Source organism: Nyctereutes procyonoides, unplaced genomic scaffold, assembly GCF_905146905.1.
Source record: "Nyctereutes procyonoides isolate TBG_1078 unplaced genomic scaffold, NYPRO_anot_genome, whole genome shotgun sequence".
In the NCBI taxonomy this organism is placed as follows: domain Eukaryota; kingdom Metazoa; phylum Chordata; class Mammalia; order Carnivora; family Canidae; genus Nyctereutes; species Nyctereutes procyonoides.
In genome coordinates, this window is record NW_026575131.1 from 57,965,844 (window position 1) to 57,986,983 (window position 21,140).

At 65.1% G+C, this 21,140-nt stretch overlaps 1 protein-coding gene across 1 annotated transcript; it reads right to left on the bottom strand.

The window, feature by feature from the left end:
• Positions 1 to 1,512: 1,512 nt before the first annotated feature.
• LOC129522253 (collagen alpha-1(I) chain-like) lies at positions 1,513 to 20,573 on the bottom strand. Its single transcript, XM_055344376.1, has 15 exons — positions 20,425 to 20,573; positions 17,121 to 17,359; positions 16,363 to 16,625; positions 15,168 to 15,365; positions 14,324 to 14,449; positions 13,454 to 13,604; positions 12,289 to 12,488; positions 11,241 to 11,530; positions 8,330 to 8,486; positions 4,700 to 4,898; positions 3,657 to 3,911; positions 3,217 to 3,480; positions 2,723 to 2,880; positions 2,437 to 2,668; positions 1,513 to 1,796 (listed from the first exon to the last, which is right to left on the bottom strand). The coding sequence occupies exons 1-15, from the start codon at positions 20,571 to 20,573 to the stop codon at positions 1,513 to 1,515; spliced, it is 3,165 nt and encodes a 1,054-aa protein (XP_055200351.1).
• Positions 20,574 to 21,140: the final 567 nt, after the last annotated feature.

Genomic DNA, 21,140 nt, shown 5'->3' on the forward strand with positions numbered 1-21,140 from the left:
ACACGGCCTCGTGCCCGGGGCGGGGGGCCCGGGGTCCCCACACTCGGTGCCCGGCTCGGGCGAGTCGGATGGGTGCCCCCCCCCCAACTGCAGGAGCCTCCCGGCCCCCCCCCCAGCCTTGCCCGCCAGCTGCTTCCCTCATTAATGATTTAGGGCGACAGTGGATGTGGGATCACCCTGTGTTCCTTTGCGAATTGGAGAAGGCTCCTCTGCAGGGCGGGAGCCGGGAGCCGGGGAGGGAGGAGCCGGCCTGGGGCGCGGAGGGTGGGGAGGGTGGGGAGGGTGGGGAGGGCGGCATCCCCGGGGAGCAGGGGGCCTGCTGGGCCCCATTCCTCTTTTCAGATCAGATGGGGGTTGGGGGGGTGCAGTGCCTCAGTTTACTCCTTTGTGGAAACCAAGAGGCAGGACCCAGCCAGTCCTCCTGCGGGCTTTCCCCTGTTTCACTTGGAAACAGTTAATAGTCTCAGAATATTTATTCCCGTGTTTGTTTACTGGCGCTTGGATTATAAAGGCGGTTGGGTGGGGGGCAGGGGACGGGGTGTGGGCTGGGGGGTCAAACCGGCTGCCCCACCCCTGCCCCCGTGGGTGGCCTGGAGCCTCGCCTGGACCCCAGGGAGCTGGGAGGCGCCACCGAATGCCTTACTCGGCCGGATGATGGCCCTGGGCCGGGGTCCTGCCCCCCAGGCCCCAGGCCCCAGGCTGCCAGCCCGTCCTCCTCCTCCATCTCGGCCTCTTCCTCCCCGTCCCTTGCCAGGTCCCTTGCCAGGCCCCGTGCAGGCCCCAGCCCCAGGGGGGACCCTCCTCCGGGGCGCTTCTCGGTCTCCTCCCAGATGCAGCCCGTCCCTGCTGCCCAGGCGGCGTGAGCTCCACTGGCCACCTCCCGCACCCTTTCCTGTCGCAACTGTTTAATCCTCCGCTAGGAAATACTTTCATTTCCTTTCCCCAAACACAGGTCGGGGAGCGGCCTGAGCGTCTCAGCCAATACGAGGCGGGACCCAGGCGGCTCCCCCTGGGGAGTGGGTGCTGCAGAGGGGTCCTCTGCGGGGTCCGCCTGGAGCCCCCCTCCCCCGACGCAGTGGCTGCGCTCCTCGGGGTGTGCCCCACGCTGCCCGCAGCCTCAGGCCTCGGCCAAAAAGTGCAAGGACCCGTGTCCACCAGCAGGTAAACGGAGACACGTGTCCCCCCCGCGCACGGACACGTCCCCAGCCTCGAGCAGGAGCGAGGTGCCCACGCCACCCCGGGGACAGAGCCCGGCCCACGACGTTCAGGGAGGGAACCAGACGCAGGAGGCCCCACGGGGTGAAGACCACGCGTGTGACACATGCTGGGGCTCAGGGGGCTGGGCAGGGTGGGGGGTGACAGCTGGCGGCCAGGATTTCTTTCCCGGTGTTGAGAGGACACATCGCCCCTGATTGTGCCGACGGGTGCACACTCCGGAAAGCCAGGGGAGCGCAGGCCGGCCGCGAGCAGCGAGGCTGCCAGTCTCCCAGTCTCGGGTAATAAAGCTGCTTTTCAGAAACCCTGCGTGTGAAGCTCAAAGGCCGTGGGGGGCGGGTGAGCCCGCGGGAAGGCCTGGGGTCCCCTCACGGGGTTGCCTGCGTCCCGTCCCGTCCCGTCCCGCGGCGCCAGCCGAGCACCCTGGTGTGTGCCCAGGACAAGTGCGTTCAGACCGGTGACCAGCTGCGACCAGAGCCCCGGGCAGCGCTCGGGGAGCAGCAAGGGGCTCAGCAGGCGGCGCCCAGGGGCGCTCGGGCCACAGGCCTCGGAGGCTTTGGGACCCGCACGCTTCGCTCTCCCTAAGGTGGAGCTCGGGGAAAACTCGACGGAGGAAATCCCGTGGGCTCGCCGTTGGCACGCGCATGGCCCACGGTCCCCGACGGCCGAGCCACAGCCCGTCCCCTGCCCACCATCTCGAGCGTCTCTGTGTAAAGACGCCCCGTGTGGCTCACGTTACTGATTCCGGGCGGCAGCGCCGAGGGACAAAGTGCCCCCAACACACGCGTCTTCCCCAAAAGGCGCATCGCGGCCATTGCGAGGCCCGGAGCCCTCGGGGTCACCGTGAAGCGTGATCGCCCGCAGACACGTGAAACACTCCACCTCCGGAAGCCTCGGGAGGGGCCGTCGTGGGGTGGCTGCTTCGGCTCAGGTCATGGTCCCGGGGTCCTGGGGTCAAGCCCCGCGTCGGGCTCCCGGCTCAGCTTGCTCTCCTCCTCCTCTCTCTCTCGGAGAAGAAATAAATAGAATCTTTAAAAACGGAAAGGAGGAAGGAAGAGCCCTCCTCTGCCCCCGGGGCTGACACGGGGCGGCCGGGCCGGGCCTCCCCCCGCTGACGCTGCCCAGGGAGCGCCCGGAGTGACCACAAACCCGCCAGGAAGATCGAGTGACAGTGACCCGGACAAACGTTCCAGGGGATCTGACAGATCCGTCTGCGGGTACCCGCGCACGAGCTCCAGGGCGGGGGCGACTTCGCAAACCCACAATCCCGAAGATCGGGGCCCGGGGTTTGACCCACAGCGCCCGGCGAGCTGGTCGCCGGCCCCGCGGGGTGTGTCGTGGTGACGATGGTGGGGCGCACGCCGGCTCGGCAGCCGTAGGCTCTGGAGGCCGCACGGTCACCAGGGGAGGGCGCGGCCTTGGGGTCCCCGTCGCTGGACGTCGTTCTGAGGGGCTGAGTGGAGGGAACAGCATCAGAGGCAGAGGGAACAGCAGCCTCGGGCCGTACAGGGTCCCAGAGGCGGGCGAGAGCGGCCTGGGCTGGACGGGGCCGGGGGGAGGCCACACGGGGAGGGAAGCACGAGGACGGTGGCCCACGGCCACCACGACTCCCGCGCCGTCCCCCTGAAGACCCCCTGGGCGGGCGGCCCTGGAGAACACGGAGCCCTGGGAGGCCGTGGGGGGACGACAGAAGCATAAGGGTCGGGTACGGCCCGGGTCAGGAGGGGTTGCCCTTGGGGGCGGTGGGCGGGGGTCCCTGGTCTGTTGGGGGTGCGCCCGCGGCCTCACGGAGACACAGAGACCGCAGTTCGCCAGTCGTATCGGCTCTAGTCCATCCCCAAGGAGTGCAGCATCCCAGGGGTCAATTCCAGAAGGTTCCATCGGGTCCCCTCGCGGTGCGGGGTGGGGACTGCAGCAGCCTGCGGTTGGGGGGACACAACCAGCCCGTGACGGACGCCGGGGAGGGGAGTCCCAGGTCCCGGGGGGCGCTCTGTGCTTCACCTTTGAGGAACCTCGGAGGACGTTCCCTGCGGCCCTGTCCGGGGCTCCCGTCCTCCACGCCCGGCGTTCCTGCTGCCGCCCCCTCGGCGCCCGTGTCCCCCTCTGTCCCAGGGCCCCCCTCGCGGCACCCAGGCCTGGGCCGGGCTTTCTCTGTCAAGGTGCGGATGGCGGAGCCGCAGGCCGGAGACTCGGCGCCTGCGTGGGACGTCGGCTGGGCCGCGGGACGTGGACGACGCACGGAGCCAGGGCAGTGACCCTTGGCAGCTGTGACGGCCCCACAGGAAGTGGCCGCCGCGACACAGAGGCAGGACGGGGGGGGGAGGGGGGGGGCACAGGGAGGCGCGGAGGGCTGCGGGTGGGGGGGGGGTCCTGCCCCAGGTGTGTCCACATCCTGACCTCCCGCGCCCGTCACCGCGACCTTATTTGGAAGTGGGTCAGACCGAGGTCCCGCCGAGCAGGGTGGCCCCGAGGATGGCTGGAGACCTCGTGAGGGGACTGTGGACACAGAGGCCGGGAGAAGCGCCGGCTGACGTGGCGCAGATGGGGGGGCAGCCGCGAGCCCGGCCCGAGGGCACCGGGGCACCGGCCCACCGCCCGCACCGCCCCAGGAAGGAGCCCGGCCTCCTCCTGCCCCGACCTGAAGACATGTGTCGCCGCTCCCTGGAAATGCGGGGACCGCGCCGCGCCCACGGGACCTGCGGGGGTGGGCAGGCGGCCGGCGGCCCTGACGTGACAGGGGAGCCGCCTGCTTCCGCGGCCCCTGCAAAATTCATGAAAAGGAAGATGTCTCGATCCCGCGGAGGGAACGTGAGCCGGGCTGTAAGCGATCCTGGGCCACCTGTTCACCCGCCAGCCGCCTGGCCGCAGGGTCACGGACACCCGGGGGACCGCAGCCCTGCCACCCGCTCCCTGGGGAGCAGCCCCCGGCCCCGCTGTGGCCCTCCGCAGCTTCATCACCCCACCCCTGAAAGGGCCCCCTGACCCCCCGGCTGGCGTGGACGTGCCCCCGCCGTGGACGGGGTGGGTGCTGCTCAGCCCCCCCACGGTGTTCTCTGCCGTCACGCTGCCTCCGTGTCAGGGACGTGCAACCCTGGCGAGAAGCTACTTCTGGGGGCGCCCGGGGGGCTCCGTGGTAGAGCGGCCGTCTTGGGCCCAGGTGTGACCCTGGGGTCCCGGGATCGAGTCCCGCCTCGGGCTCCCCGCAGGGAGCCTGCTTCTCTCTCTGCCTGGGTCTCTGCCTCGCTCTGTCTCTCAGGAATAAATAAAATATTAAAAAAAAAAAAAAAAAGCTACTTCTGGAAGGATCCAGGCGCAGAGAAGGGAGCGTCCCCCCGCCCCCGCCAGCCCGCGGGGATTCTGGGGCAGAAGGCGCAGTGGCCTCCAGCCTCATAACAGGTAACGTATGAAACCCGAGACCGTAAGCCTCTTGCTGCTGACATCGGTGACATCGCGGCATCAATAGTTTATAGTGGGAAACAGATACCTGATCCCTGGCCGTGGGCAGCCGCTCCCGTGGCCCCAGGCCCCCACCTGGCCCCCTCCTGGTCCCCGGCCTTCGGGCAGCGGATGCGCAGGCCTCGCTCCCTGGGGGGGGAGATGCTGCATCCCCAGCTGCTGTGGCTCCGCAGGGCCGAGGGGTGGCGGCTGCTTGGGTGCTCCTCCCAGGGGGCGAGTGCTCGAGGCTGCGGGGGGGGGGGGGGCACAGCGGGGAGGGAAGGGGAGGGCAGGGGAGGGCAGGGCCACCGCTGGCCCCAGACTCCTGTGCAGCTCTGAATAGGTGTTTCTGCACCGAGGTTGAACGAGGGACCAGCGAGCTCATGGAAGGACGCCCACAGGGGGAAGCTACGTGGACCCCGGTGCACGGGCCCCGCCACCCCCCGGGGCAGGTGACTCGCAGGGGATCCAAGGCCGGAGTCGCCCGCCCTGCGGGTCATGGGAAGAGCAGCTTCTGCACCCGGAGGCTGGAGGCGGGAGGCGTGTGCGTCCAGGCCCCCGCGGGGGGCGGGGCTCCCCGTCCTTCCTGGGGTGTTCGCCCGTTTTCTCCAGGGTTAGATGCTCCCTGTGCAGGTTAGACGTGGGGAAGAGCAGGAGCGGCCGGCACACGGTGTGCACATGTGCTGAGCCTGGCTGGCGGCCGCCGCGTGTCCTCGGAGGCCGTGGGCGCTTCCCGCGCACCCACCCAGCTGGCCAGGCCCAGCGCAGCGGCCGAGGAGGCCCGGCGAGCCCACTGCCCGCGTCCCAGGCTCCCACCCGGAGCCGGTTACAGTCAGCATCTGGGGGGCCTGGGGGGCTCGGGGGATGGAGGGACAGAGCCCCATGCCCCCGGCCTGCCACTCACACTCGCGCTCTCCCACAGACAACTACATCTTTAAGTAAAAGTTTGCATTTTGGAACTTTTTTTTTTTTTTAAGATTTTATTTATTTATCCATGAGAGACACAGGGAGAGAGGCAGAGACCCATGCAGAGGGAGAAGCAGGCTCCACGCAGGGAGCCCGACGTGGGACTCGATCCCAGGACCCCGGGGCCACGCCCTGGGCCGAAGGCAGGCGCTAACCGCTGAGCCCCCCGGGCGTCCCTGCGTCCTGGAACTTTATTTCACTCGCCAAGGGGACACACGTTTCGTCGATCGGAGGGCTCTCCTTCTCCCTTCTGCGCATCGCGTGTCCTGAAACTTCCAGGATGACGCCAACAATCCTTCTGAAACGTCATTTTTTTTTTTTAAGGAAATTGTGGCAAAATATGCATCGCGTAGTCACCCCCTTCACCGTCTCTACACGCGCTCAGGCTGTCGTGTAAGGGGCCCCACCATCCGTCTCCAGAACCTTCCGTCGCCCCGCTCGGAGGCTCCAGGAGACGTGTGTGCCGTGGGGTGTGACAGCCGCGCCTCCTCCTGCAGGAGCCCACGGCCCCGCCGCCTCCCCCCGCCGACCCACACCTCCCGCCGCAGCCGCTCACACGCGCCGGCCTACCTGGCCTCTCGCGCCCGCTCACGACGGGCTGGGCGGCAGGCGGCCCTAAGTGTGCGCCGCACACGCATCTCCACTGGGCCTGGCCCCACATTCCGCAGGGCCCGGGACCTCGGCCGCTCCCTCCCACTGGCCCAACAGCCAAGAGCCTTCCTATCTGAACAGCAAAGCTCAGCAAACAGGAAGAACCCAGGACTGAGCTGACAGTCTCTTTCCCTAAAATCCGAAGTCCTTATGTTTTTAAAAGACTGTGTGTGCATATTTATTTATTTGAAAGACAGACAGAGACAGAGAGAGCACGAGCAGGGGCAGAGGCAGAGACAGAAGCAGACGCTCTGCTGAGCAGGAAGCCTGACGTGGGACTGGACCCCAGGACCCCGGGATCATGACCTGAGCTGAAGGTGGACACACAACCGACGGAGCCCCCAGATGCCCCATCCTTATTTTTTTTTAATTTTTCAATTTATTTATTTATGATAGTCACAGAGAGAGAGAGAGAGAGGGAGGCAGAGACACAGGCAGAGGGAGAAGCAGGCTCCAAGCACCGGGAGCCCGACGTGGGATTTGATCCCGGGTCTCCAGGATCGCGCCCTGGGCCAAAGGCAGGCGCCAAACCGCTGCACCACCCAGGGATCCCTGGTTTTTTTATTTTTTTAAGATTTTGTTTATTTAATTTTTAATTTTAATTTTTTTATTTTTTAAAGATTTTTTATTTATTTATTCATGATAGACACAGAGAGAGAGAGAGGCAGAGACACAGGAGGAGGGAGAAGCAGGCTCCATGCAGGGGGCCCGATGCAGGACTCGATCCCGGGACTCCAGGATCGCGCCTTGGGCCAAAGGCGGAGCTAAACCGCTGCGCCACCCAGGGATCCCCTCGATCTGGTTTAAAATCCTAGACATTCTCCTGGTGGAAAATTCTAGAATCAAGTGGGCAGGTGCAGACCCTGTCAGCTTCTATCTCCCCTTGTTTTCTTGGAGATTTCCTTTTTGCTGAAGATAAAATAGGTCCCAACAGTAAAAACGAACGTACTGAGATGTTTGTGTTTATCTCCAGAGCACAGCGTCTGGCCTCTGGAATGTTCTTGTGTCATTTCCAGATATTGTGCGGGGTTCCGGCGGGGCGGCGGGGCCGGGTCGCCACCAGGCCAAGGCTTCCGAGACACGGTTTTCGAAATGCCCGTAGGTCTCCAACAACCTGTAAATTCTTGGTTATTTCTTCCTGTGAGACTCGTCTCTGGAACCTTCCATGGGGGCTCGATTTCCCCGGGACCACACAGAGTTCAAGCCTCGAGGATCCCCGCCCAGGACCCGTCCCTGCAGGGAGGCCCGACGCGGCCCCCACATGACTGGGGCGGGGGGGGGGGGGGGGGGGGGCAGTTCTGATGGGTGTTGGGTGTTTCCTTAATCATTTTCTTTGCTCTGTGCAGGGGCCTGGGAGGGCCTGGGGGGAGCCCGGAGGGGAGACGCGCATGCCTGGCATTCCTCCTCTGGCCACAGTTTGTTTGTTTGTTTTAAATTAGAGCCGCCAGGCCAGGAATTCCGTTTTCCTTCGGGATTCCGGGATTCTGCGGGGACTTGAGCGCAGCCCTAGGACCACCAGCAGAACATTCCAGCACCCTGCGGGCTGCATCCCCTCGCCCCCCCCCCCAGGAGCCCTTTTCCTTGGAGAGCGCGGCTGGCTGGCCACAGGTCCCCGTGCAGGGCCTCGCCGCTGCCCTCCCCTCTGGGCCGCCTGCAGGCCAGGCTGGGGGGAGGGGAGGGACACGGCGTGGATGCCAGGCTCCCGGGCGAGGAAACCGAGGCAGGCACTGAGCCCCCCTGCACCCCCCCCCCCCGCCGGGTCTGGAGGCCGCACAGCAGCGGAGTCTTTCCAGAAGGTCTGCACGGCTCAGGTGAAGAGGTGAAGCAGGTTTCCGACCGCACACCCAGGGACCTGGCGTTCCCCGGGGACAGCCCGCGAGTCACGGGGTGGGAGGGCACAAAGCAAAGGCGGCAGCAGGTGGCGGGTGCAGCCAGGTCGGGCAGGGCCTTCTCGCGGGTCCTGGGGGGCAGCTTGTGACGAGCTGATAGTTTGCTGCAGATCCTCCCGCGGGGGCGACTGGGCCAGCCCTGGGCCTGCCGCCCCCCCCGCCCCGGCTCTGACCCCACGCCGCTCTCGGGCGCCGTCCTGAGGCCCCGCGGCCCCCGCTGCTGGAACAGAGCGTCCTTGTCTCTGTCCCCAGCACTGGGCCACAGGGAAGCGGCCCGGGGAGGCCCCGGCTGCGCTCTGGGAGGGGGCCTGAGAGCGGCCCGGGGAGGATCTGGGGGTGATGGTGGAGCCGTTTGGTTGCCCAGACCCTGCTGGTGTCTCTGACCCTGGGCATCGGTCACAGCCCGCAGAGCTCAGGGGCCAGGTCCCCGGAGATCCCCTGACCTGGGGTCCTGCTGTTGGCCAGTCAGGGTCCCGAGCCCTCACTGTGTGACCCCGACCACCTCCTGGAAGGAGAATTAAGGCAAACAGGTAACATCCATCAGGCCTCCAGGCCTCAGCGGAGGTTCTGGAGATGAGATTGTCCTTGGGAAATCAGAGAATTGGGTCCTGGTTTAGGCGCCCAGTAGGTGCTCATGCTCCTGATGCGCTGGGCCCCCATCTGGGAGGAACGCTGCTCTCAGCTGGATTCCTGTATTTGCCCAGATTGAGGGGAAATCTGCATGACGTAGAATGAACCTTTTCTTTTTTTAAGATTTTATTTACTTATTCATGAGACACAGAGACAGAGAGAAAGGCAGAGACCCAGGCAGAGGAAGGAGCAGGCTCCATGCAGGGACCCCGATGCAGGACTCGATCCCAGGACCCTGGGGTCACGCCCTGGGCCGCTGAGCCACCAGGGATCCCAGAATTAACCATTTTAAGTGAACAATTCAGTGGCATTTGTTACATTGAGTGTATTGTGCAACCATCCCTTTATTTAGTTCTGGAACATTCCATCGCCCCCTCCCTGTGCGTGGACGAGCCCGTCCTGCACGTGTCACACACGTGGACTCACACCTGTCGGGCCTCCTGTGTCCGGTTCCCTCCCTGAGCATCGTGGGCTTGGGGTCCGTCCCTGGGGTGGTGCATGGGGGCCTCGTCCCCGTTGGCGGCCCAGGGACTCTCCTGCGTGTGGGGGACACGTCGTGTGCGTCCGTCCAGCTGCAGGTGAGCGCCGGGCGTTTGCACCCTCTGGACGGGGGCAGCGCCGTGCCCGACCCAGGAGCGGCTGTTTTGTGTCCTGCTGCCCTGCTGTCTTCCCACCGACGACGGGCTCCCCTCCTGCGGACGCAGCGCAGCCTGGGTCAGGCCCAGGCCCTCCTGCGGGGACCGTCAGGGCGTCCCCCGCACACGTCAGACCGCACGGTGTGTTTTCATCACTGCAGAGCCTGGTGCCCCGGGGGCGAAACTGGGAAAGTTGGACAAGTTTGGGCAGCCTCGTGCTGAGTTGCCGCCTTGGACTCCGTGGGCCGGAAAAACCTGCCCAGGCCGCGTGCTGCGGCCCATCCTGAGTCCGAGGCTCGGGTCCCCAGGCCGGGGAGCCAGGGCCTGTGGCTGCTCATCGGTAGCTGCCCCTGGTGGCTTCTTTCCAGTGTCTCCTGCCTGGAGTAGGGGGGAAATGGAAGGGAGGGGAGGGGAGGACAGGAGCAGGGAGGGGGGGAAGGAGGGGAGGGGGACGGAGAGGGAGGATGCTGGGAGGAGGGAGGAGGGGAGCAGAAGGGGAGGGAAGGTGGGAAGGGAGGGCGGTGCTGGGTGCCCCCTCCCTGCCGGCCTGCAGGAGCCCAGGCTGCCTCTCTCACCCCACCCCTGTCCCTGGAGGCTGAGGCTCAGAGTCAGGGTCACTGACTCACTCTCAGGGGCGGTGGGGTCTGAACAACCTGTGTCTGCCCCGGGCTTGGCCCTTCGGTGACTGTCCAGGCTCAGCAGGGGGTCTGCAGGGCCAGGGCCTCCTCTGGGCCATGCGGTGACGGTGGCTCCGTGTCCGTGACATTCATGCAAACCCACAGGGCGTGCAGCAGCGACAGTGAGCCCTGGTCACCTGCAGGCTGTGGTTGGTAATGTCCTATGTCGGTTGACCCAGGCCCCGAGGAGGACAGACACCCTGGGAGGGAACAGGGAGGGGGGGAGCTCTCTGCAGCTCCTGCTCCAGGTTCCTGTGTCCCTAGAAATGTGCTCAAAAGATGATGTCTGGGGGCCGCCTTGGGCTCCGTCACTGCAGCGCCTGACCCTTGATCTCGGGGCCGTGGGCTCGAGCCCCGTGTTGGGGGTAGGGATTAAAATACTAAAATCTTTTTAAAAAATAAAGTCTAGGGCAGCCCAGATGGCTCGGCGGTTTGGTGCCACCTTCAGCCCGGGGCCTGGTCCTGGAGACCCGGGATCGAGTCCCCCATGGGGCTCCCTGCATGGAGCCTGCTTCTCCCTCTGCCTGTGTCTCTGCCTCTCTCTCTCTCTGTGTCTTTCATAAGTAAATAAAATATTTAAAAAAAATAAATAAAGTCTATTTTTATAAAAGGGGGTACTGAGAAGCAGGGCTCTCCTTTTTTATTTTTTTTTTATAATTTTATTTTTTTATTTTATGATAGTCACAGAGAGAGAGAGAGGCAGAGACACAGGCAGAGGGAGAAGCAGGCTCCATGCACCGGGAGCCCGACGTGGGATTCGATCCCGGGTCTCCAGGATCGCGGAGAAGCAGGGCTCTCCTAAGGCTCAGTCTGGATGTGGCACCTGATTAGGAGAGGGCAGAAGGACACCCGGCGGGAGGTCGGGGGAGCGTGTGCCCTCGGCTCGGGTCCTGATCTCCAGGCCCGGGGTCCAGCCCGCGGCGGGCTCCTCGCTCAGTGCGGAGGGGCCTGCGTCTCCCTCTGCCCCCCCCCCCGCCCCGTGCTCTCTCGTGCGCTCTCTCTCAAATTAATAAAATATTTTTAAAATGGGCAGAAGAATGAAGAGACGTTTGTCACATGGTGGCCACAGACGCGTGGAAGGATGCTCCGCGTCCCTCGGTGGCAGGCAGCGCGGGTCAGAGCCACGGGCGGCCACCTCCCACCTGCAAGAGCCGGGACGCAGGTGGCGGCCACCGGAGGGCGTGTAGGCCGGGCTGCCGGGCACATGGCGGGGGCGCCTCAACCAGGTGGCCCAGGCGCCCCTTGGCCTGGCAAGGGCACTGCCGGCCTCACCCCAAAGGACACGGGGACCCGAGTGGCAGCCGCCCGTGGAGGAGCCTCGGCGCCCTGCGACCTCGCTGGACAAAGACGTGGCCCGTGGCCACGGTGGGTATGGCTCAGCCTCCTGCAGGGAGGAAGGCTCCTGTGGGCAGGCGGGGCCCGGGGCACGACGCTGGGGGGCAACAGAGAAAGGGCAGCACCACACGGTCCCTGCAGGCTGAGCAGATGGGACAAGTCGGGCTCAGGAGGGAAGGAGGGGAAACCAAACAGGGTGAGACCAGCCACGGAGACAAACCCTAAGAGGCTCTCGGTCAGAGGAAACAGCTTGCGGGTCTCCGGGGTCGGGGCCGGGGGGGGGGGGGGAAGCCGCCCGGACCCCAGGACCCCGGATCAAGACCTGAGCTGAAGGCAGACGCTTCACCAACAGAGCCCCCAGGTGCCCCGACAATACACTCTCTTTAAAAGATTTTATTTTTGAGTCATCTCTACAGCCGACCCGGGGCTTGAGCTCACGACGCTGAGATGAGGAGTCGCGACTCCCCCGCCGGGCACCCCAAGACGTGCTTCTCAGTTATGTACAAAAAAATCGGGATCCCTGGGTGGCGCAGCGGTTTGGCGCCTGCCTTTGGCCCAGGGCGCGATCCTGGAGACCCGGGATCGAATCCCACGTCGGGCTCCCGGTGCATGGAGCCTGCTTCTCCCTCTGCCTGTGTCTCTGCCTCTCTCTCTCTGTGTGTGTGTGTGACTATCATAAATAAAAAAAAAATTAAAAAAAAAATAAATAGCACAAGCCAGTGGCCTCTAGTGCATTTATCCATCACCGCTCTTAGCTTCAGAACATCTCATCTCCCCAAAAAGCAACCCGGACCCGTCAGCCCCTCCCCGTGCGTGGACGAGCCCGTCCTGCACGTGTCACACGCGTGGGCTCACGCCCCGTGGGGCCTGCTGTGTCCGGTTCCCTCCCCGAGCGTCGGGGGCTCGGGGTCCGTCCCCGGGGCGGGTGGGGGCCTCGCTCCTGCCGGCGGCCGGGGACGTGCCCGTGCGCTGTCCGTTGCCGGACACTCGGTCCGTTTCCACCTCCGTCGCGGCTGTGAGCAGCCAGTGCAGGTGATCTCGCGGCTGCCCGCTTCCTGGGGGCACGTGCAAGACCCCGAACAGTCCACGTGCCGGGGAGGCTGGGAGCCAGCGCCTGCCGTGCCCACCCTGGCACCTGCCAGCCCCGCGACCCCAGGGCAGGAGCCGGTCCTGGGGCCCCTGGGGGTGGCCAGGCTCGCATTCCGCGCCGTGTGGTCACACAAATGACTGGCGAGCCGGTGTGCACGGGACGTAAACAGGGGCCTCCCCGTCCCCATCCTTTTCCGTGCAACTTGGTGGGAAATGAGGTCTTGGGCCTTCAAACCGGGGGCTTGGTGCGGCGCCTGCAGCTCTGCAGGGGGGCCGGGCTGCGCCCCAGGAGCACCCCTGACGGCGGGAGCGGCTTTGGGCAACCTTCACGTCCCCCCCACCCCCGCACCGTGGATGCAGCCAAGCTCACTTCCCCTGCCCTCCGCGTGGAAAACCCGCCGCCACGGTTGGCAGGCCGGCGCCCCATGACTCATACGTTAGCTTCCTCGCCTGTAAGATTTATTTCTAATCAAAACATGCGATATTTTATTCTGAACAACTTGGTTCGTCCAAATAAGCCTTTAGGAAGGTCAGAGGGCAAAGCGCCGGTTAGGAGAGGCTCGCGGTGCGACATCCCACGAAGGGCTCCTGGACCCGCGGTCCCTAAAGTGGGCAAACTCACAGGGTCGGAGACAAACACGCATTACCTGGGGCTGAGGAGGGCGATGGGTGCCTGCCAACGGGGACGCCGTTTCTCCTGGGGCCCGGGTGTTCTGGGGTCGATGAGGTGACGTTTGCTCAACCTGGTGAGTGTCCAAGACGCCCCCAGACCGTACACGTCAGGGTGGGGAGCGCTCAGTTTGAATTTTACAGTTCCTTAAAGTAGGGGCCGTGAACGTGGCTGCCAGCGGCATCGGCGGGCGGCTGGGTGGCCCTGCCCCAGGGCTGGCGGGTGTCTGGGGCCCCTGGACAGTCGGCACCGCCGCCCCACGATTGCCCCCTGCCCCCCAGGGAGGTGCACAGCGGCCCAGCTGAGATCCAGACTCCACGGGGTTGAGGGGGGCGCTGAAGGGGCACTTGTGGTGGAGCCACCTGGCAAGGGTGCGGCAGGTGCAAAGGCCCCGGGGTTGGCCGGGCTCTGCCTGGTTGGAGGGGTAACAGGGAGGGGGAGAGGGAGGGGAGGGAGAGGGGGAGGGGGTTCTAGTGCGAAGGAGAGATAGTGGGGGCTGGTGGGGGGCCTGGCAGGAGCCCCTGGAGCCCCCCCGCCCCCCCTTCTGAGCCCCTCCCCCCGTCCCCCAACCCTCTGCAGTCTGCACATGACCGAGACCCTCATCGGACCCCAAGCAGGAACAGGGTTCACGGAGGCGGGACGGGAAACAAAACTACACGTTCCATTGGGAGTCTGGAAGAAAGTCACACCCGTACACCTAATACCGCGAGCGCTAACACGCCTATTTTTCAATTTGGGGGACTTTTTTTTTTTTTAGTTTATGATAGTCACAGAGAGAGAGAGAGACAGGCAGAGACACAGGCAGAGGGAGAAGCAGGCTCCATGCACGGGAGCCCGACGTGGGATTCGATCCGGGGTCTCCAGGATCACGCCCTGGGCCAAAGGCAGGCGCCAAACCGCTGCGCCACCCGGGATCCCCGGACTTTTTTTTTTTTTTTTTTTTTAATGACCTCAATGTTCTAGGAAAAAAATCCACGGAAAGGTTTTTGAATACAGAGAAACGTGTATAAAGGGCATGTTTTCCTCTGAAACACCCTGGTAAGGGCCCCTCCGTCCGCCACCCTCCCCTCTTGGGTGTCTGCATCCGCCCAGGGGCATTTTGTGGGGCTGGGACGCCTTAACCCCCTTAACCCCGGCTGGGCCCTCGGGGGCTGGCCTCCAGCGGCTCCTCTCGGGTTGGTCGTAGGTCGGAGGAGCCGGACCTTGCAAGGGGCCGTAGGCCAGGTTCTCCCGGCGGGTGAGCGGCTGCAGCGCTGTCTGTGTTTGCCGCCCTCTGGTGGCAGCGTGCACGAGCTCCCTCTGCTTCAAACCAGGAAGTCGTGTGCAACTCCCGGGTCGTCCGGTGGGGGGATTCGTGTATTTACTTGGTCAGTAGCAACAAGAGCTGAGAGCCGAGGTTTTTCTCAGCATTGATCGCCCGCCAGGTGCCTGGTAACCCCCACCCCGGGCTGAGAGAAGACAGGCGCGGCGCGGGTGATCCCTCAGGGTTTCGTGGCAGAGTGGGGACTTGATCCCCCGGCTGTCAGCAGTGAAGGGAACCCCAGATACCAGCTGAGGGGTTGGTATCAACGGGTTGGGTCCCAGAACCAGCTGAGCCTGAAGCCGGCCCTACTTTGGCTTGTTAGTTATACAAAGCTGTGAATTCCTGTTTTGTCAAAGCCTCTGCGTTGAGTCGGCTTCAGTCTGTTTTTCTTGTGACCAGAGAGACCCTCGGCCGCCGGCGCAGCCCTCGCCGAGCAGCCGTGTGACCCTCGTGAGTCCCTTCGTGGCCCGGGGGTGTCGGCGCGATTAGATGAGATACTGGCCTCCGCGAAGCTTAGATGTCAGAGATGAGGACCCCCCCCACCCAGTGCAGAAGGCTCCGGAGGCGGGCGTTGTTCCCGTCACTCGGAACGTTCCTCCCGTGGGAGGAAGCTTCCCGCAGTGACCCGGTCGTCGAGTGTCTTCACACGGCCTAGCCGGGGGCCTCCCGCACACGCACGCACACGGTCACGGGCCGACGTCGGTCTTCCCGGGTGATCCCGTCGGGCCCTGCTTGCACCCAGGCGTCCCGCTGCTGGAACAGGGCGCCGTGGCGATCGGACGGCCAGGACGCGGGCCCCGCTTGCTCCCTGCTGGGACGTCCCGCGGGCGCCGGAAACCCCAGGGTCCGCCCGCGACACGGACCCGCACGCTGAGGAGCAGAAAGCCCGAGGCTGCCCACTCGGCGTGGCCTCACTTGAAGCAACGAGTCACGCCCGCAAGAGCTTCCACGGAAGGTCACAGGCTGAGGTTCGGGGTGGACGTGAATGTGGGGGCCCCTGTTGAACCCGTGACAGCAGCCACCCTGCAGGCGGGGAGCAGGCAGCCCGCCTGTGGCCTCCGTTCATCTGGGCTTTGCTGTGAGTTGGGCTCCGTCTCCGCAGGCTCAGGGTGTGGGCCAGGGCCCAGCGGGGCTCCGGCTCCGTAAAACCCGATCCACCCTGGCCAGGGAACAGCGAATTCTTGAAACCAGCCAGAATTCCAGGTTTTTTGTTTTTTGTTTTTTTAGATTTTATTTATTTATTCATGAGAAACGGGGTGGGGGGGTGCAGAGACACAGGCAGAGGGAGAAGCAGGCTCCACGCAGGAAGCCCTATGTGGGACTCGATCCCGGGTCTCTAGGATCACACCTGGGCCAAAGGCAGGCGCTAAACTGCTGAGCCACCTGGGCTGCCCCAAAATCCCAGGCTTTAATAAAAAAACGTCCTGGGCAGCCCCAGTGGCGCAGCGGTTTAGTGCTGCGTGCAGCCTGGGGCGTGATCCTGGAGACCCGGGATCGAGTCCCACATCGGGCTCCCTGCGTGGAGCCTGTTTCTCCCTCTGCCTGGGTCTCTGCCTCTCTCTGTGTCTCTCATGAATAAATAAATAAAATCTTTAGAAAAAGGAAAAAGGTCCTGATTTTTAAATTTGGCAAATTAGCTGAGTCTCCTAAAAATGTAAAATCCCGACGGCCAAGTAAGACAAGTCTGACTTCTGAACTCCCCCCTCGGGCCACAGTTCGAGACCCCAACGGCGAGGCATTCCTCTTCACCGCATCTTCCCATAGATCCCTTTCTGATGGGGAAACTGAGACTCGGGCGGGAACAAGGGCTGGCTGACTTCTGGGAACCCAAAGTCTCTGCTGGCAGAGCCCGCGCCCCGGAACCCACCTTTGGCTTCCCGAAGAGGACCAGAATTCTAGGTGGACCCCAGATTCCTGCCCCCCGGCCCCTGGCTCCCATGACATACTGGGAGCTCCCGAGTGTGGGCAGGATTTGGTAAAGTTGGGGCGGGGGCTTTTCAGATGTGGTCAAGGTGCCCCAGTCGGTCACCTTGGAGTTAATGGAGAGGGAGACCATGCTGGGCGGGCCCGACCTGGTCCCGAGTGACACGAACAGCCGCAGGGGTTGGCAAGCGCCTGTGGGGGCCGGTCCTGTAGGAGTCAGACAATAATCCCAGCAACACCTGCAGGGTCTTGGAAGGGGCCTTGCCCGGTGGCGCCCTGGGCTGCGCGGGTGGCCGGGCTGCACTGCTCGCAGCCTCGGGGGTGCGGGGGCCCCAGGCCGGGCACAGGTGCCCTTATGAGCCGCTACGTGTGTGCTAATCTGTTACTAATTAACGATCAATCTGCAAACGGCCCTTTTCTGTTTTTTTTTTACGTCAGTCACGCATTTCCGGGCGAGCCCCCCCCCCCAGCTCCTGCCGTTAGTGACCCCCCTTGCCCGCTGCCGCACCCCCAGCTCGGACGGCAGGTGGGCCTCCCTGTGATCTCTGCCCGCTCATGGGCTTCACTTAACCATTGGAGCTTTGGACGTTGGTCCAGTAGGGTCGCCTGTTTCTCGGGAGGGTCCTGGCGCCCCTCATCCCGGTGAGAAGGGCTCCCTTGATCCCGGGGCGTGCAGGTCACCTCCCGGTTTCTCCCGCTCACGCTGAGCTGCAGGTGCCTCCGGGTCGGAGGGTGGAGGACAGCGCAGGGTCACGTCCCCGCCGAGGCAGGCGGGCAGGGGGGCCAGGGAGTCGGGGGGCAGCCCCCCCGTCCCCTCTGTGCTGACTCCGGGCAGGGGTGCTGCTGGCGTGGCCGCAGGGACCCGAGCTCCCGCTGCTCCCAGGGCCCCCACAGGTTTCCCGGCGCCCAGTGCGTCCTGCCTCCCAGAGCTGCACGTGGTCCTGCGGGAGGGAGGCGCTCAGAGGCCGCCTGGAGGAGGCAGGGCCCGTCGCCTCTAGGCCCCAGAGAGAACGCTCCTCCCTCCTGGACCGTCCCACGCAGGAAGGGACCCGCGCACATGGGGCCTCACCCCACTCCCCGCTCACCCCCAGAGCCCGCCCTGAGGTCGCCCGCTGTCCTCCCTCCTTTGGGGTCTACCCCCCAAAACGCGTTTAGCCCCTCGAGTGCGGACCTTTGGGGACGTGGAGACCTGGCAGGAGGACACGACGCCCTCCCCATCCTGAGGGCAGGGCCGCGTTACAGGAATGACCCCGTGTGAACCACAGACAGGACGTCCCGCTGCCTCGCTGCTGCGGGGGGACCTCACCCCCAGAGCGAGCAAGACTCTGGGACACACTGAACCCATTAGGGTACTTGTGGTTTCCTTAAACCGGCAAATTGTAGTCCCCTCCGGGGGGTTCCCAAGGGCCTTGGCCTGCTTTCTAGAGAGTGAAGACTTTCTCTTTCACTTTTAAAAAATCTTGGTAAAATACATATGATACAAATTTTACCAGTTTAGCCCTCTCTAAGCTCACACTTCAGGGCACAGAGCACACTCATCCCGCCGCGCACCCAACCCCCACCATCTCCAGAGCCTTCCATCTCCCCACACGGAGACCCCGTCCCCAGGAAGCACTGACCCCCCTACCCCCCCTGGCTCCCACCTCCTCTCTGTCTCTGTGGACGGGTCTCCTCTGGGGACCTCCTGGGAGTGGGGTCCTGTGGGAGGCGTCCTGGGTCCGGGTCCCCTCCCTGAGCCCGGCGTCCTCGGGGTCTGTTCATGCAGGGGAAGGTGTCGAGGTCCCTTCCTCCCCGAGGCCGGGTCGTATCCCGGGTGTGGACAGACCTCACCGTGTGTGTACCCACGCCCCTGGATGGACACCTGGTGCTGCCCCTCCTGCTGAGCATCACTTGAGGTGCTGTGACCAGTGGGGGGGCGGTCCCTGATCCCAGTTCCCTTGGGCACAGACCCAGGAGTGGAATCACTGGGTCACATGGTTGTTCTGTGTTTAACTTCGTGCGGAACTGCTGTTGTTGCATAAAGGTCAGTGAGTTGGAGGGATCCCTGGGTGGCGCAGCGGTTTAGCGCCTGCCTTTAGCCCAGGGCGCGATCCTGGAGACCCAGGATCGAATCCCACGTCGGGCTCCCGGTGCATGGAGCCTGCTTCTCCCTCTGCCTGTGTCTCTGCCTCTCTCTCTCTCTCTCTCTCTCTCTCTCTCTCTCTCTCTCTATCATAAAAAAAAAAAAAAGGTCAGTGAGTTGGGCTGCACTGTGCTCCTGTGACTGCGTCGTCTGCCCCCATCCACATTCAGGGACCCCCACTGGTGGCCCTGGTCACCCTGGCAGGGGCAGGGCAGGAGGGACACATGCCTGTCTTCCCCCACCCGATGGCCCAGGGGTGTAGGAAACACTTGGCTCCTGGCTGGGGGAGCAGGACATGTCTCTCCTGCTTGGGCACCACCGTGGGGTCGGGGCTGGCGGGCACCCGGCATCTGGAACCCACACGGCACCTCAAATGGCACGTCCCCAGGGGCTGCGGACCTCTGCCCTAAGTGGTTCCCATGCCCCCAGATGAGCCCCCTGCGGACACACGGGGCACATGACACAGCCCGACAGGCGGCAGAGGGACTGGCATGGAGCTGGGAGTATGGTGGGCGGGTGTCGCGTGGCCCCCACCATAGGTGCCTGGGACCCCGGCCTGGGTGATGGGGTGTGCGGGCCCTGTGGATGTGACTGCCGGCCCTTTCCCCCAGGCAACAGGGCCGGACCGCAAGGCCCCCTTTCAGCCTCCAGCGTGGGATCCCTGTGGCACCCTCAGGCACGAGCAGAGCTCGGGGACAGAGGAGAGTGTGGGGGGCAGACCCAGAGGGAGGCGCGCTGGGAGGGGACATCACTGTGTCTCGGGGAAGCTTCGCGGGTCACAGTGCTGGGGGCGTCCTGGGCTCCGACCCCGAGACCACAAGGGCTGGTCCCACCATGGGACGGTCTCAATCCAGGGACTGCCCCCAGGGGATGTGGCCTGTCTGCAAAGAAGCGTGGCCGGGCTGGGGGTGGGGGAGTTACAGGGGAGCCCAGGCTTCTGCACCTCGGCTGGGTGCCTTGTACGTAGCCTGTGCAACAGTCCCAGGTGGCCCTGAGCAGACATGAGGGCAGGGTAATTGAGGAGACTTGTGTGGCGGGCGGAATAACGGCCCCAAAGACGTCCCTGTCCTGGTGCCTGGAGCTGGGATGTGTCGCCTCCCACGGCAGAGGGGACCTGGGTCAAGGCCCCGAGGTGGGGTGACCCTGGGGCCCTGGGTATCCTCCCAAGAGGGAGGCAGGGGGGAGCCCCAGAAACGGGCAGACCCTGTGCTGCTGGTGGTGAGGACAGAGGAGGGGCTGCAGGCCGGGGAGCGGGCGCCTCTGGAAGGTGGGGGGGCAGGAGGGGGTCTCCCTGGGGCCCCGGGGGGAGACCAGCTCTGTCCACGCCTGGTTTTTAGGACTTCTGAGCCCAGAACCATGAGAGCATTGGTGTGAGTGGTGGGTCAGTGCGGCCCGGAGCCTCGCACATCCTGAGCCGGTGGACGGAGGGACAAGCCCCTCGGCACCAGTGGGCTGACATGCTGGAGGCGGTGGGGGGGCCCCTGGCATTCATCGCAGGGCTGGTTACGGAGCTGGGACCCGGCTGTGGGAATCCCAGGAGCTGACTTTGTCCAGGGAGGGGCGCCCTGCAAGGCCCAGGCTCTCCCTGTGGACACAGACCTTGCCGCCCCCCTCAGACTGCCCTGCCTCCTCCGGCGGCCTGTCTCTTTTGCCTTGAGGTAGCCCCCCTGCAGTGGCCCTGTTCTGGGGGCCCACAGCTCTGCCCTCCCCAACACGGCCCTGTGGGGGGGCAGCTCCGCCCGCGGAGCCCCCTCCCCGCCCCCGGGCCCATAGCTCCGCCCCGGGGCCCATAGCCCCGCCCATGGAGCACATAGCCCCGCCCCCGGGCCCATAGCTCCGCCCTCAGAGCTCCAGCCCCGCCCCCGGGCCCATAGCCCCGCCTACGGAGCCCCAGCCCCGCCCCCGGGCCCATAGCTCCGCCCGCGGAGCCCCCGCCCCGCCCCCGGGCCCATAGCCCCGCCCCCGGGCCCATAGCCCCGCCCATGGAGCACATAGCTCCGCCCCCGGAGCTCCAGCCCCGCCCCCGGGCCCATAGCTCCGCCCTCGGAGCTCCAGCCCCGCCCCCGGGCCCATAGCCCCGCCCATGGAGCCCATAGCCCCGCCCCCGGGGCCCCAGTGGGGTCCTCAGAGCCCACCGCGCTGCCCCCCGCCCCCGCCCCGCTATTTCAGGCCTCCCGCCCCCCGCCCGCGTAGGGACCCCTCAACACGGATTTCTAGAAAGCTGCGTCGGTTTTCCCCGCAGCAGCTGCGGAGGGGGCAGCGGGAGGGCCTGGGGCGGAGGCGCTGAGTTAGAGCCGAGCGCCCCCGGGGGCCGTCGGGTCACCACCCGGGGCACAGGCGCCCTGGGGACCCCCGGGCCACACCGGGGCGGTGGCAGAGCCAGGATGGAGCCCAGGATGACCGACTCCCGGCGAGCCCGACTAATGACCCCTCCTCCCGCCGACACCAGGAGGGGCCAAGGCTGATGCCCTGGGGGGCACACGGGGACCCCCGGCCTCACCCACTGGGCGAGCCCTGATGCTGGCAGCCCCGGGGTGGGCAGAGGCATGAACACGGGGGGGCAGGCGGGGCGCCCAGCCTCTCCCGCTCCGCGTCTGGGT

Coding starts and splice junctions, on each gene's coding strand:
- LOC129522253 (XM_055344376.1), bottom strand. CDS start 20,573: ATGGGCCCGGGGGCGGGGCTGGAGCTCCGGGGGCGGAGCTATGTGCTC. Junction 3,481..3,656: donor CCCTGCTCGGCGGGACCTCG/GTCTGACCCACT, acceptor GGGCCGTCACAG/CTGCCAAGGGTCACTGCCCT. Junction 1,797..2,436: donor GCCCTGGAGCTCGTGCGCGG/GTACCCGCAGAC, acceptor GCTCCACCTTAG/GGAGAGCGAAGCGTGCGGGT.